Raw genomic sequence first — 14,053 nt, 5'->3', positions numbered from 1 at the left:
CAGCCCGCGTCGCCGCCCCGCGGCCGCCCCCGCCGCGCGGCCACCGCCCCCAGCGCCCTCCGCGGAGGCCTCCTCCGCTCAGGCCGCGAGCGCCGCCGAGCCAGGAAGGACCCCGCGTTGCCAGGCGACCAGCCCTGCCGGGCGGCCACGACACTGCCTGTCTAGAAACCGCGCGAGCTTGCGGCCGCCTCGAGCCTCCCGCTGCCGGCGGCCGGCCGGGCCCTCGGGGGCCTCGCTGCGGGCTGGCCACGCGAGCTGCGTCGGGGCCGCGGGCTCGGAGCGCGGCGGCACCCCGAGCGTCCCCGTCGCTCCCCGGCCGCGCTCGGCCCCTGCGCCGCCGCGTGCTCGGGGCCCGGACCCGGAAGGGGCGGTGGCGGCCCGGCCGCCCACGTGTTGCGCGCCCGCCATGGAGGCCGCCGGGAGGGCTCGGATGGTGAGTGCGGGGGGCGCGGGGACCGCGGCGGGCTGGCTGCGGGCGGCGCCTGAGCTCAGCGGCCGGAGCTGACGGCGGCCGCTGTGGCCCCCGGGAAGGAGCACCGCGGGGCGGAGGCTCGTGCGGTCTCCGATTGCAGAAGAGTAGGAGGGACTCGGCGGGTTTGGGGCTTTGTTTTTTTTGTTTGTTTGTTTGTTGGGTTTTGGGGGGTTGTTCCTACAAAGCAATACGTGATTCCATTGAAAAGTCAGTTGCGAGAGTGGGTTCAGCCCAGCAGTGTCGAGGACGAAGTTCTTCACCGCTTGTGAACAGACTCGCACCAGCTAACACCCCTCCTCTGGGTTCTATTTGGTGATATTTTATTCTTCCCTTTTCTTGAGTGTGTAACAACAAACTTTTAAGATTTAGATGATTGGGAGCACGCAGTCTTCAGCTAGCCACTGGTACAGCTGAGGAGGAGGAGTATAGAGAAGAGCTGTGAGACTCTACGTATTGACCCACAGGGGCACCTACCAAGTGCCAGTGCTAAAAAAAATCGTATTGGCACCATTTTGGATAATAGATTGCTACACAAGGAAGTCAGTAGGTTTGCTTGTATCACATACAAGCCTAGTAACTGATACATAGAAAGCATTTACTAATACAAAGGAAGAACTAATGTAGACCAAGCCCGGAAACTTAGAGTGAATTGACTAAACAGTATCTAGTTTTTTGATTGCTTTAATCACTGTTTCAAATGGGATTAACTGAGAAGCAGGGACAGGTATCAGCAGTGGCAGGGTCTGCATCTGCATTTTGATGTGTGTCTCCAATGGGAGTGATCCACCTGCTGACCAAGTCTGCTGGTGGGTAGCCTATATGCCGGATTTGCAAGCATCTTAAAGGCTCAAGTTATGTTGCCATGCCTAACACTGCATGGGATATTTTCTTTCCAATTGCTTTCTGATTATTAAATTGATACAAGTTCATTTTAGGAAGCTCAGAAAGAAGATAAAACTGCACTCATAATTCCCAAACTCGGAGAGATAACTTTTAACATTTCGGTATATATCCTTCTAGAAATGAAATTACATGTTTTATGGCCAAGCAGGGTTCAGTTCAATAAGTCCCATTATAGCATTTCATCAATATGTAGAATCATAATGCTGGCACAAAGCCTGGTTCCCTCAGTGATCCTGACAAATTACCTCACTCTCTGAGTGTTCTCAACTTAAAATAAGGTGATACTATTGCCTGTATTAATAAATAATAATTCACGTGAGTGCATCATGTACTGCCTGGCATATAGTGACTACTCGGTGTGTTTATTAATACCAAGGACATGGTACCGCATGCTCACAGGGCTAGGCAGGCCCTATAGATCACCTCCCATAGTTCCTGCCTTTCACAGGCACAGGAACAGACTCAGGGAAGTAGTTTAATGTTGCACGGCTAATTTTAGTAGATCTGTTATGCCCCTGTTCCCTCTGCTCAAACGCCACCTCAGAATGAGTCCCTGATTTCTTTCCTCCCTCCCTTTGCCATAGGCCTTGTTAGTGTCCTCTGTTATAGTAACCATGGATTTGAATTTATGGTTTGACACTTATCTTCCACTTGTCTGTGACTTCCTCAGGGTCTTGGCTAATCTTGGAACTTTGTATGTTCAGAATCAAGATAATTGACAACTAATGAGTGTTATGGTCGCTGGGGAGAAGAGCTAGCAATGGCAGCAGTGTCCAGATATGTGAAGGGCATACTCCATCTCGTGTCAGTCACACAATTGCCTCACAGGTGTTTGTCGAGTGCTGACTTTGTGCCAGGCATGGGCCATGCAGGGCTGGCAGTGTTGTGCAGGACAAGCTGGACCTTTCCCTAGGAAGTTTGCAGCCTAGTAGGCAGGCAGGCAGGCACCAGACAAGGTGCTTTGCTTGTTATTGTGCTGAGCACCACAAAGGAGAGTCAGGGTGCTGGAGAGCCAGGATCCTGGAACTTTTGCCCAATGGAGCACAGGGGGGCAGGAAAGGTGCTTCCCAAGGTAGGGCAGGTGAGCACTGTAGCCAGCCAGAAGGCAGGTTGGAGTCCCCCTGGTGGGAATAGCAGGTGCTGGGCCTAGAGGAGGGAAGAAGCATGGCATGTCCTGGGAATCAAGAAAGCCAGGATGGCAGAGGGTGAGGCTGAAGCTACTGACGTTGGCTGAGGCCATGTTCTGGAGGCTGTGTGGATCTCACTGCAGATTTTCACTTTTAGCCTCAGAGCAGTGGAAAAACCTATGATTGTGCTTGCTTTTAGATGTTGATGGGTTAATGAAGCGTGATCAGGGTGATAAGGTTTCTAAAGCTTAGATATTACTGGGAATATTTAGTTCAAAGAGGGAGGAGGGAGTTGTAAGTCATGGAAAGCCACTCTGCTTGAGGAATGGAGCACAGGAGCCCTGTGTGTCTCAGAGCACATCCTCAGCTTGTGGATGCTCAAAGAGGCAGATCTTTCCTGAGGGCCCAAAGAGTTTCCTAATCCTTGGATTGGTCAGGAGCAGAATAGGCTGCCTCCTGTGCTGTAGGGGGTGTGTGGGCAGAGGCTGCAAAGCCTTCTGCTAGGGAAGGTGTGATTAGGAGTCCCAGACATAGTAGGAGAGGCCTTCAGGCCTTTGATGCCCCTCTCAGACAGTGTAAATCAGATGAAGTCAGCAAATTTCATAGTACCTTGCAGATGATTCAACAGGCCTGAAACTTGATTTCACCCCTTTCTTTAATCCTGAAGTTCATAAACTTGAGGCTTTGTAAAAAAATAAATTTACAAAGTGAAGCAACTTCAGCACATACGTTATTAGTATTACATATTTGAAATTATATCTATAGAATTTTTTAAAGTAAAGAAATCCTATGATTGTTCAAGAAAAATAACTGTGGTTTGTATTAGTAGGTTAGCCTGAAGTTACAGTCAAGGCTGATGCCAGTCAGTGTGCACACACAAGCCATTATTTCAGGCAAGAGGAAAATAACCTATTCCAAAACTCAAGAATAACAAAACACTGGCTACTCAAGAGGTGCTCTTACATTCTTGAGTAAGTTGGGGGGGAAAGTGAAAGACAATAGAGGAATTGGATGTTTCTCTTCCTAGGGAAACTTCCCCTTTGTGCATTTAATCTCATTCCTGTTATGGAAATAAGCAACAGGCTGGAAACACCTAGCGGTGGCTAGCCTGTACTCTTATAGTCTCCTATCAGGCAGGGAGGGATGGAACTGGGTTGGAACCGATAGTGATCCAAGTGACGGATGGAGCAGTCTCTCATTTGGAATGGCAACGGCAAGTGGCGCTGTCTCCAGACCATCTGAATCTGGAGGAGCAGCTTGAGGGGAGAAGATGACAGAGCCAAGAGCTGGGTAGAGCAGTAATGAAGGTTCCCGCTTCCTGGGTACGTAAGCTGGGCTGCAGCATTGTGCTTCCTCCCGTGTCGAGGCTTGAGGTGCTCTGTTGATGGAGAGGTTCACTTTCCTGCCCCTCTGCTCCTGCCGTTCAGGGGCATCTCTAGGGGTGTGGGCAGTAGCTGGCACACTGCACCAGGTGGTTCTCACTTACCTGTGAACAGTCTTAATTGGTGAACATCATTTCAGGAGGCACGTCTTCCTCCCTGATCCTCACCCTCCTTGAGGTGGTTTAAGGATCAAGATAGACAGTGAGGCCATGCAGATGAATGAGCTGAGACTTTTTTTTTCTTCTTTTTTTCCATTTTGGAAAAAGTGGTGAAAGAATCTGGTTGCAAACCCTAAACTGTGGCTTGGCATATGGGGCGTAATGATCCCTGCAGGAAGAGCTGCAATTCCAAGGGCAGTCAGGCTTCACTCTGCTCTCTGTCTTCATGGACTAATGCACCTCTTGATCTTTCCTTTGGGGAATAACAGCAAGCAAAGGCTACCAAGAGAAAAGACCAAGCGTCCAGTGAGGCTCCCCCAGCAAAACGGAAGAAAGAAACATCCTTTCTCCCAGCCAAGAAAACTGGTGTTGGAGAAACTAGGAGGGCTTTTAGGGGCAATGCACAAAAAACATTGTCTCCAAAGAAGAATTGGGCTAACACAGGAGATCGAAAGCAAGAGGATAAGCCATGCATCAAGACTTCATCGCTGTTCAAAAATAACCCTGACATCCCAGAACTCTACAGGTACGGTCAGGTGCGGCTGCACCTCAGGCGTGAGGAATGGCCTGTGTCTGCCTTTCTCCTGGTTGGCATGGGCACTGATCCTGGGCTTTGTCCGTCCCCTGCAGACCTGTGGTACATCAGGTGCGAGAACAGGTATTTGCTCCAGAGACCTTCCAGGAGCTGGGCCTGCACCCACATCTCGTGAGTACTCTCCTGCCTCATATGTCTGTCTTGTGCCTGCATGTCTTTTAGTGTCTGCTTCTGCTCCTAGTTACCTGAGTGCATTCGGACTGCTGGACTGGCTGCTGGTGTGGTTGAGCTACGCCGAGGTTACTCTTCTCTGTCTCCTGGCCCTACCTGCCCCACCCCCATCTTTTTTTTTCTTATTTTAAGGCCTGTAGACTTTGTCCACCTGATGCACTTTGAGGCCAGGGCTTCGCTTACTGGACTTGAAATAGCTTGCTAATTACTGCGTAAATGTGGTAAAGCCGTTAGTGATTGCAAACGTCACATTGGCCCCAGGAGTGGGAAGCAGCATTCTTGTAGTTAAGGGGTGTGCAGCTTCAGATGATGAAGGTGGAAGAGACAGGTTTCAGGGTGTCTTTAACACACAGAAACCACTTTCCCCCTTTTTTGGTACCATGAACATGTTTCCTAGGCTTACTGTGATTGGGCTGAGGAGGCGTGTCCTGGTTTCCTGTGCCACGAAAGCCCAGCTCCCCCAGCCCTTCTTCAGGTGGCTTATGGAGGGTCATTTTCTCACCCATGGTGTGTAGACCAGGGTCTCCCCTCACCACCGTGGGCAGTTTGGGCTAGGTGATTTGTTGTGGGGACTTTGCTGCTCACATTCAGATGTTTAACAGCATCCTGGGGAATAACAGTAGCACCCTCTCCCAGCTGTGGCAACCAGAAATTTCTCCAAATATTGTCACGTGTGGGGGCAGCAGAATTGCCTCCCAGTTGAGAACCACTGGGTGGGTGGAACTTCACTTGATCCTGGCAATTGGTGTCATCCTAGTGTTTTCTCCTGTTTTGTGTGTCATTTCCATTAAATATGTTTGTATAAAAAAAAAAAAATTTGTTTTCCTCTTCTCTTTTAGGTTTCTACAATAAGTACTGTCTTAAAAATATGCACTATGACCAGGTAAGAGTTTAGGCTCTTATTAACTTTCTTAGGGCTTAAGTGGAAAAGACAGAAGAAAACCGTCATCTGTGGAGGGCAGAGCGGGTTGTGAGTCTTGGCACTGAAGAACAGCCAGGCTGTGGGCCCCTTAAGGGCTTGGCCTCGCACTCAGATGTTCGGGTTCCCACGTGGCAAACGGAGAGCCTCTGTTTCCACTCTAACCCTCAAGAGAGTCTGTTTAAGAAGATCTGCTGTTGCCAGTTCTTCCCTGAGAATGATTTGACCTGAATACAGAATTTGGTCACCTCATTTTTTAATAGTAAGGTCAGGGTCAAACAGAAGTGTTTGGTTAGATAACATGGGAAACTGAAAAATTTTTGTTTTTGTTACATGGTGAGGTGCGGGAGGAGAGCGGCCTCTTTAGAGCACGTGTACTTCTGTACTTTAGTCGTGGTCACTTTTTATTGCTATAAGTCGAAATGAGAATATTGAAGAATGAGGATGAGGACCTCTTAGTACCAGATTCTTCTTTTCTTTTTGGGGGGTGGTGCTGGGGATTGAACTCAGGGTCTCACACATGCTAAGCAAGCGCTTTACCACTGAGCCACATCCCAGTCCCTTTTTGTTTGTTTGGTGAGCCAGATTTCAATGACTCCTCTGTAACTGGCCTTAAACGCACTGCAGACACATCCTTCAGCGTCTGACAGATGCCTAGGGAGGGGACCATGCTGCTGGTTGGGTAGCTCGCATACTTCCCTTGGCTCTTCCGAATGGAACTGTCCTTTGTCATGTCTGTAATCCATAGAAGGCAAGAGAGCATGTGGCTTGTTACTGTGGTGACTCTAATTTGTTGTCATGCCATCTAGTTTTTTAAAAACAATGGCCAATCTCTGACTTGATTCACCATTTTCAGCCAAATTCAAACAAATTTACTAGGGACTTATCCTAATAATCAGCAGCCTCTCAGCTCCTTCCCTTGCACGTTAGGTGACTTCTTCGGGGACCATGGGTAGACAGCTCAGTGTATGGGGCAGCTCCTCCGCTGTCCCCTGCATCTTTGCCTGCACACCTGATAGAGACATGTCTTCTCTTTTGGGTGATACCAGTGTTCAGAAGCAGAGCATTCCTGTGTTGCTGGAAGGCAGAGACGCCCTGGTGCGCTCCCAGACAGGCTCAGGTCAGTGATGTCTAGCTGCACTCCTCCATGGCCCCAAGACCGTGGTCGTGCGGTGGGCTCTGTGTCTGGCAGTGGTAGCTGTTTCTCCTTGTTTGGAGGAAGGAGGCCATGCTTGTGTCTTATTAGAGCCCCGCATTTGCTGACAGAATGAAGGGAAGGGGACAGTGGGTGGTGATGTGGTCAGCAGTGACAAGGCGGTAGCTGGCTCTCTTGTTATTTCCTTGGGGCTAAGTCCCACCACCTGTGGCCAGAGCCACCCGTCCTCACTGGTCGGTTGTGACTCTTCTTCTGCTGTTAAAGCAGTCTGGCATGAGCACAGGCTGCTTGGATGCCAGCTGTGGTCTTGGGGCAGAGCTCTGCCTGGGCGAACTGCCCCTCTGCCCCTCGTGTGCCCTCAGTGCTGCAGACGGCTGTTCTCCACTCCTGCCAGTGCAGCCCCGGGCAGGGGCTGGGACTTCTGCCTTGCTGGGTTTCCCAGGGCTCACACTGATCGCATCAGCACTGCAGAGGCCTGATTGACCTTGAGGCTCATCAGAGAGGTTAAGGGGGCTCCAGAGGAGGAAGGTCAAGCTTCTGCAGATGGCCATCAGGTTGAGCATTTGTGTAACTTGGGAAATGCCGTTAACCTCCCTTGCTGGGTGGATAAAGGAGACAAAGCTTCAGACTTTTTAGGAGGACCGAACTTTCAAAATAGAATCAGGAATTATGGCAGATGGGTGAGGTCTCTTGATGTGCACTTGACCTTCTCCCAGCTACCAGGGACAGCAGAGCCTGTTTGCCCTTTAACTGCTTTTGTGCTCTTTTCAAAGGTAAAACTCTGGCCTATTGTATCCCCATGGTCCAGTCCCTTCAAGCAATGAAGTCAAAAATACAGGTGCGTGTGAATGTGCTTCTCTGTTCTCGTCCACAGTGCTGTGGGTGACATGCATTGCATTTATTACCCAAGTCCTGACCAAAGACTGTCCAGTGTGGAGTGGAGCAGCGTCCTTCCCTGTCGCCCTCATAAGTGTACCAGGGTTTCTGTGTGTGCCTTGCATGCCTCACCTTCCGAGCCTCTTGATGCCATGCGCCCACCACATGCCACCTTTACTGCTGGCCCAGTCCACAGACAGAAGCTGAGGGAGGTGAAATGGCCAAAGCCATGCAGCAGGGAGGTGGAGCCAGATTCCCATCACATCTCTTTGGCTCCAGGGTCTCACTCTGTGGCCCTGCAAGGGCTTCATGGGACAGTTCAGCGCTGGGCCTCTTTCTGTGCTTTCCACTTAACCAGCATCAACCTTCTGTAAGACCATCACTCAGTAAATGCCTCAGAATGACCTGATTTGCAGCTGTCCACCCGTGCTCTGATCTCGAGTGTTGTCATTATGTGGAATCGTGCTGCAGCCTTTATTCTGAGTTCAGTGCCTTGTTACTTTTGACCAGAGAGGCTGCACTTGGTGTTTACAGTGGCGGCTTGTTGGTTATAGGTGTGAACAGGAGCGCCTAGTCAGCCAGCGTGCAGTCGGGCTGTCACAGTTTGCATGTTGCCTAGAATTCCTCCTCAACTGTGAAACAGTTAGTGCTGAGGCCAGAGGGCCAATGTGGGGCTTCTGTGGAGGCCAGTTAACTGCTCTGATCCATGGGCAGAGGCTTTTCTCCTCGATCCCAGCCCAGGGGACCGCAGATGCAGCCCCAGTCACTCGGTTGACAGAAGTGGTGAAACGTGAGACCAGAAATAGGAATGAGTGCCCAGAACAGGAAAAGAACAAGCAGTGGCTTTCTCTGGGCTTGGACATGCAGAATCAGAAGGGCGTCGGGCCTCCCTGATATTCAGGTGAGAAGAGAAGTAATGTGGACTTGCGCTGGGCTCCATGGACTAAGGTGTGTGACCGTGTGCCCAGGCGGGTATCAGGAGGTTATAAATTATTGAGTGAATACGTAAATGGGAGAGGCGGAAAGCCTTTCCTTACAGGGGAACCCCGTGGGTGCATGTGGTGTTGTGTCTGGCAGGGCCACGGAAGGCTGTCCAGGCATGAGGTGCATGGAGGCTGAAGTGAGGGGGCAGCACATGGTCTTTGGGTGTCCATGAGGCACATCTTGGTGAAGGCAGTCGGAACTGTACAGCGGGAAGCCCAGGTGACCAGGTGTGTCATCCTCCAGAGCCACCTGAGGACAAGGCTCTTTGCTGGGTTTGCCACAAACACATAACCTGATTTAGTTGCAGGGAATCACCAGACAAATTAAGGGACAACCTACAAAATAACTGGCCAGTAGTCTTCAAAAGGGTGAAGGTCATGAGAATAAATACTAAAGAGCTGCCTCAGGTGGAAAGATGGGGGAGGTGGGACAGCGGAAGACCTGTGGTCCTGGGTTGCAGTCCAGCCGGGTTACAGGACGTTTATAGGTCAGTTGTTGGCGTTGAATAAGGTCTGTGGAGTAGTTGACAGCATGCAGCGTTAACCTCCTGGTTTCGGTAATCATCCTGGGGTTTTGATATTGATGGTGGGGGAACTGGGAGAAGTTATGGGAATTCCTCGTACTATTTTTGCAATTTTTTTTAATAAGTTTGAAGCTGTTTCAAAATGTGTAGGTTAAACATATATAAAGAAGGTTGAAAGAAGAAACCGCCACAGTCATTCCCAGTGATAGAATGCTACGTAGCCCCTGGAAGTAATGTTCCTTAAGTTGCTGCCATGAACTTGAGCAGTGTCTGGCTCAATGGAAGAAACACAGGTTACAAAGCAGCACGTCGTGGAACTGAGTGTTAGAGATGCCGGCCCGTGTCTCTGCATAACCAGCTGAAGCGCAGCCGGCTGCTGAGCCACACTCTGGGCAGGGGAACCAGGGCTGTCTCCTCCGGGACAACGACTTTGCCTATGGAGTGCTTCACAGAGGGCATGTCCCCACAATGTGCCCAGCGTTTCCTTGGCACACAGAGGAGGGGGGGACTCATGTGGCTCTCCTGTCTGAGGTACGCTCACTCACACACTGTGGAGCTCCTACCAGTGGGGCTTTGCTTCACACTAGCCTGAGAGTTAGGGCACCGTGGGAGTTGGAATGAAGCCGCAATTCTAACCCAGCTCTCATCTCAGACTGGGAATTGAGGGCAAGACAAGATGGCCTATGTGTCAGGTGTACGGTGTGGGCATCTCTGCTTCAATCCTAGGTCTGGGTGTACTTTTTTTTGGTGTTGGGGATTGAACCCAGGTCCTTGTGCATGCTGGGTGTGCTCTCTGCTGCCACTCCATGCCCAACCCCCTGTGTCTCGGTGTTGTCCTGGTTTACCAGGAGCCACAGTTGATGCCTGTCTCGGCCAACTGTGCCTGTGAGGCTTGAGCCCTGGGGCCTGGCCTCTCGTGTTCAGAACAATGAGCATCAGCCCTTTTCTGTGCTCAGAGACTCTACCGCCATCAGCAGGACCTTCTATTAAGACTGAAGTGTTTTATAGAAAAAGTTTCCAAGCCCCAATTTAATTTGCTAATTTCCAGGAGTATTCAGTGGAGTCTCTTGACATTCATTATAAAATGATTTGGCCTGTGACCTCTGGGGGCCCCAGGACTCCAGATATCAACTGCCTGGTGATGGACTAAGGGTGCTGCTCAGAGCTTGCACCATGTGGCTGTGCTGTGTGGTGTCACATCTATTCTGCTCTGCATACTGTGCCCTGCAAGGAGCTGGCCTCATCTCTGAGCAATGCTTTGTGAAGTGCCCCTGACCTCACAGTGGCACTGCAGTATGGGCACATAGGGTCCTAGGGCAGATGACTTAAGTGTGAGCTCTAAATCCTTCTCTCCTGTAGGTAAATGTTTCCTGTGCAAAACACAAAAGCCCTGCTGGTGATTGAATTTGCCACTGGGTTTGCTCTGACTCATTGAGCATCTCTGCCCTCTCTGGGTGGGACCAAGGCCTGGGGAATGTTAGGATAATTATTTAGATACAATGTGTCTAAACAAAAAATTCAGAGTACCAAGAGTAGATGGAGTAAAAAGTCCTGCTCCCCTCTCCAGGAGCAGTGTGTGGCTGGGGAGGAATGATGTGGCCTGCCAGGCTCTGGAGTCCCTTCCCGGGAGTATTCTTTGCTTATTAAGCAAATGTCTTCCCCTTTCCCTGTGAACTTTTTCGTTTTTGTTTGATTCCATACACGAATGGTTGCTTGTTACACATGAAGTTCTGTGCTGTGCTTTTGTTCATGTTTGGGGCTTGGTTTCTTATCAGTTCCACATTGAGCTGCCTTTGTACTGGCTGCCTGGTATTCCATTATACATTCGCATCGTAAATTCCAGGCCATTGGTTGATGGACTTGACATTATGTCCAGTAGAGCATGATAGCCAAGGCTATCATACCCTACAGCCTCTAAAATATTCTGTGGCTTTTTACGCCCGCATGCCTGTCCACAGCAGCCATTCCTGTGCGTGGCCTTTGCCTTTCAGCGTGGCAGCTAGTGCCAGAGCTGCCAGGTGTTCTGCCAGCTTGCCCTCCTGCCAGCAGGCTACATTGGTTCATGTTTGCCCACATCCTCATCAAAACTGTCTGCTGTTTTAGTTTTAGTCATTTGATGGGGAAAATATTATATCGTAGTTTGAATTTGAGTTTTTTCAGGAATAAAGGTGAACATTGCCGGGTGTGGTGGCTCACACCTATAATCCCAGTGTTTTGGGAGGCTGAGGCAGGAGGATCATGAGTTCATAGCCAGCCTCAGTAATGGTGAGGCACTAAGCAACTCATACCCTGTCTGTAAATAAAATACAAAATAGGCCTGGGGATGTGGCTCAGTGGTCAAATGCCCCCCCAATATGACTACATATATGTAATAATCATATTTTGAATTTTAGTTTTCATAAATTATTTGTTTTTCTATTTGAGTTATTGATCTTTTAATTGAATTATGGGCCTTCTAAAAAATTATAGAGTTTCTGTAAAAGTTAAGGAAGTTAGCCTCTTCTCTTCATTGTAGCATATTTTTCCCTAGACTGTTACTCGATTCTTTATTTTACCTAGGTACATTTCTCCATTTTGAAGTTTTAGATTTTTATGTAGTAAAATTTACCAGAATTTTCTTTATGATTTCTGAATTTTATGTCATCTGTAAAAGTCCAACTTTAATGCCAGTTTTGTTTTTCTGACTTGATTATTTTTTTTTCCAAAGGACTTTTGAATAATCCATTTTTTCTTTATTGGTATAAAATGGCCTTTGTATATTTTTCTAAATTTCCATATGTATTTGATTCTATTCTAGATTATTTGCTGTTGCAATCTCTGTATATCACTATCATATTTTAAATTGCTTTGGCTTATAATTTACATGTGATATGTCTTCATAGACATCAGTTATTTGTACACGTGTACTTTTCCGTATTTACCTTGAAATCAGCTTGTCTTACTATGTATTTTATTATACATTCGCGCGAGCACACACACGCACACACATTTTTAAGGTGTCTCGTTAGGATTACTTCACATTTATGGATTGGTGTAAAGAGAATTAATTTAGTTATAATATTGAGTCTTCCTATCCAAAAATGGGGTACAACTTTACCTTTATTCAGATTTTATTTTATGCCCCTTGGTGGTGTTTTTAATTTTCTTTGTGTAGATCTTGTACACTTTTAGGCTTTTTCTTTCCATCTTTTTTTGTTGCCATGGTAAGTGTGAAATTTCCCTTTATTGTGTTTTCTAGTGCTCTGAAATAGACAGCTATTGATTTTTATTCACTAATTTTGCATTCAGCTGCTGGACTTGAAATACCTTGTTTGCAGTTATTTTTCAGTTGACTGAAGGCCTTTTTTTCCAAAGATGAGATAGCATCATCTGCTAATAATGGTGACTTTGCCTCCACCTTCCGGTGCTTCACATCTCTTCCTTTGTCTTATCCGATTGCATGGGCCAGGAGCATGGCCTGCTAGCATGGTGTCCTGTGGTAGTGGGGTTGGGGGACATGCATGTCCCTTTCTCCCGTGAGTGTGCTTCTGGTGTCTCTCAGCAGGCCATCTGGAGGCTGGCCTTTGTTGGTCCTACTCATGGTCTCTCTTTCCTGTCCACAGCGCAGTGACGGCCCCTATGCTCTGGTTCTGGTGCCCACGAGGGAGGTGAGTGGCCGGTCATGTGGTGTTTCCTTGACAAGGTGGTTTTATGGTTTTCTCCTACTGTGCTGACCACTGCATGCCTGACCCCCTGCACAGGGACCATCCTTCTGGTTCCTATCAAGAAGAAAAGTTGAAGTACTTGTAGAAAATCAGAAGATAGGCATGGGAAGGCATTTCCTATTGTCTAAAAACTAACAGCATTATTAAATCTCTGTTCTTTTAAAGGAATTAAAAGAAACATTTTTATAAACAACTAATTAAAAAACAAAAACAGCTCTGGAATGAACCTTTTTTAAGAAGCTGTTGCTCCTAGAACTCACTTACACCTGGAAGTCAGGCTGCAGTTTCTTCTTTGGTGGAACATAGTGACATAGTGGGTGTGTCTGCTTACAGAGGCAATTTCAGATTAAGGTGTCCGGTTCCTACCAAATGACCCCGCTGCCTGCGGAGACCTGGCGGTGGAGGGAGTTTCCATTGGCCTTTCTCACAGCTGCAGCCTCGTGCTCTGCTCATCGGCTTGGCCTGGGGACAGAGCGGGCACAGAGACTACCGAAATTTACAACATCGAGCTGGCTGCTTCACGAATCCTGAAGTGGAGGCATGTGCGTGTCTCCTTGGGTAGTGGGATTCTGAGCCTGTCTACACCCATTTTTTTTACTGAGCCTGCTGGTTTGGTTTCGTGTGAGAATTTGGGGGTGGTTACCCGCCGGGTCTTCAGATTCCCTGGCCCAGTTCTAGGACACAGCAGTCACCTCAGGTGAAGTCCCTAACGTGGGGCTGTGGCAGCCCCACCCTGGTCGACCCTTCCCACACACCACCTTTCTCTGAGGAGAGCGGGACTCTGGCTGACTGTGTTGCCTTCTGCTCCATCAGTGGCTCTGGGAGCTCGGGCCAGCAGAGGGAGCACAGAACTAGGTTTGCACGTGGCCGAGAAGTCCCCGCACTCTCTACCTCACCCCCAAACCAGCAGGCTGCCAGGCCAGCCTGGGACAGGTCTGTTTTCAGAGTAGGTTCTGTGTAAAGAACTTTTTTTCCCCTGAGTCTTAACTTGAGGTCCACACTCAGATCCTAATCATTTTAGATTATCTTAAAAAAAAAAAAAAAAAAAAAAAACTGGATGCTGTGCTCATGATCTATAACTTT

General features: G+C 48.7%; 1 protein-coding gene across 2 annotated transcripts in view; it reads left to right on the top strand.

The window, feature by feature from the left end:
* Nucleotides 1-63: 63 nt before the first annotated feature.
* Ddx31 (DEAD-box helicase 31) overlaps nucleotides 64-14,053 on the top strand; it is a 58,414-nt gene continuing 44,424 nt past the window's right edge. The window contains exons 1-7 of one of the 2 annotated variants that reach the window (XM_046451297.1): nucleotides 64-433; nucleotides 4,312-4,568; nucleotides 4,673-4,748; nucleotides 5,648-5,691; nucleotides 6,777-6,847; nucleotides 7,657-7,721; nucleotides 12,869-12,913. In XM_046451297.1, the coding sequence (XP_046307253.1) occupies nucleotides 407-433; nucleotides 4,312-4,568; nucleotides 4,673-4,748; nucleotides 5,648-5,691; nucleotides 6,777-6,847; nucleotides 7,657-7,721; nucleotides 12,869-12,913 (585 nt within the window). In that variant the 5' untranslated portion in view covers nucleotides 64-406. Of the gene's footprint in view, nucleotides 434-649; nucleotides 3,825-4,311; nucleotides 4,569-4,672; nucleotides 4,749-5,647; nucleotides 5,692-6,776; nucleotides 6,848-7,656; nucleotides 7,722-12,868; nucleotides 12,914-14,053 lie in introns of those variants that run through there. The other variant, XM_046451296.2, reaches the window with a different exon arrangement.

Source organism: Marmota monax, unplaced genomic scaffold (genome assembly GCF_021218885.2).
Source record: "Marmota monax isolate L192 unplaced genomic scaffold, Marmota_monax_Labrador192_F-V1.1 WCK01_AAM20220418_F8-fsc00020, whole genome shotgun sequence".
Taxonomy (NCBI): domain Eukaryota; kingdom Metazoa; phylum Chordata; class Mammalia; order Rodentia; family Sciuridae; genus Marmota; species Marmota monax.
This window is presented reverse-complemented; position numbering and strand designations above follow the sequence as displayed.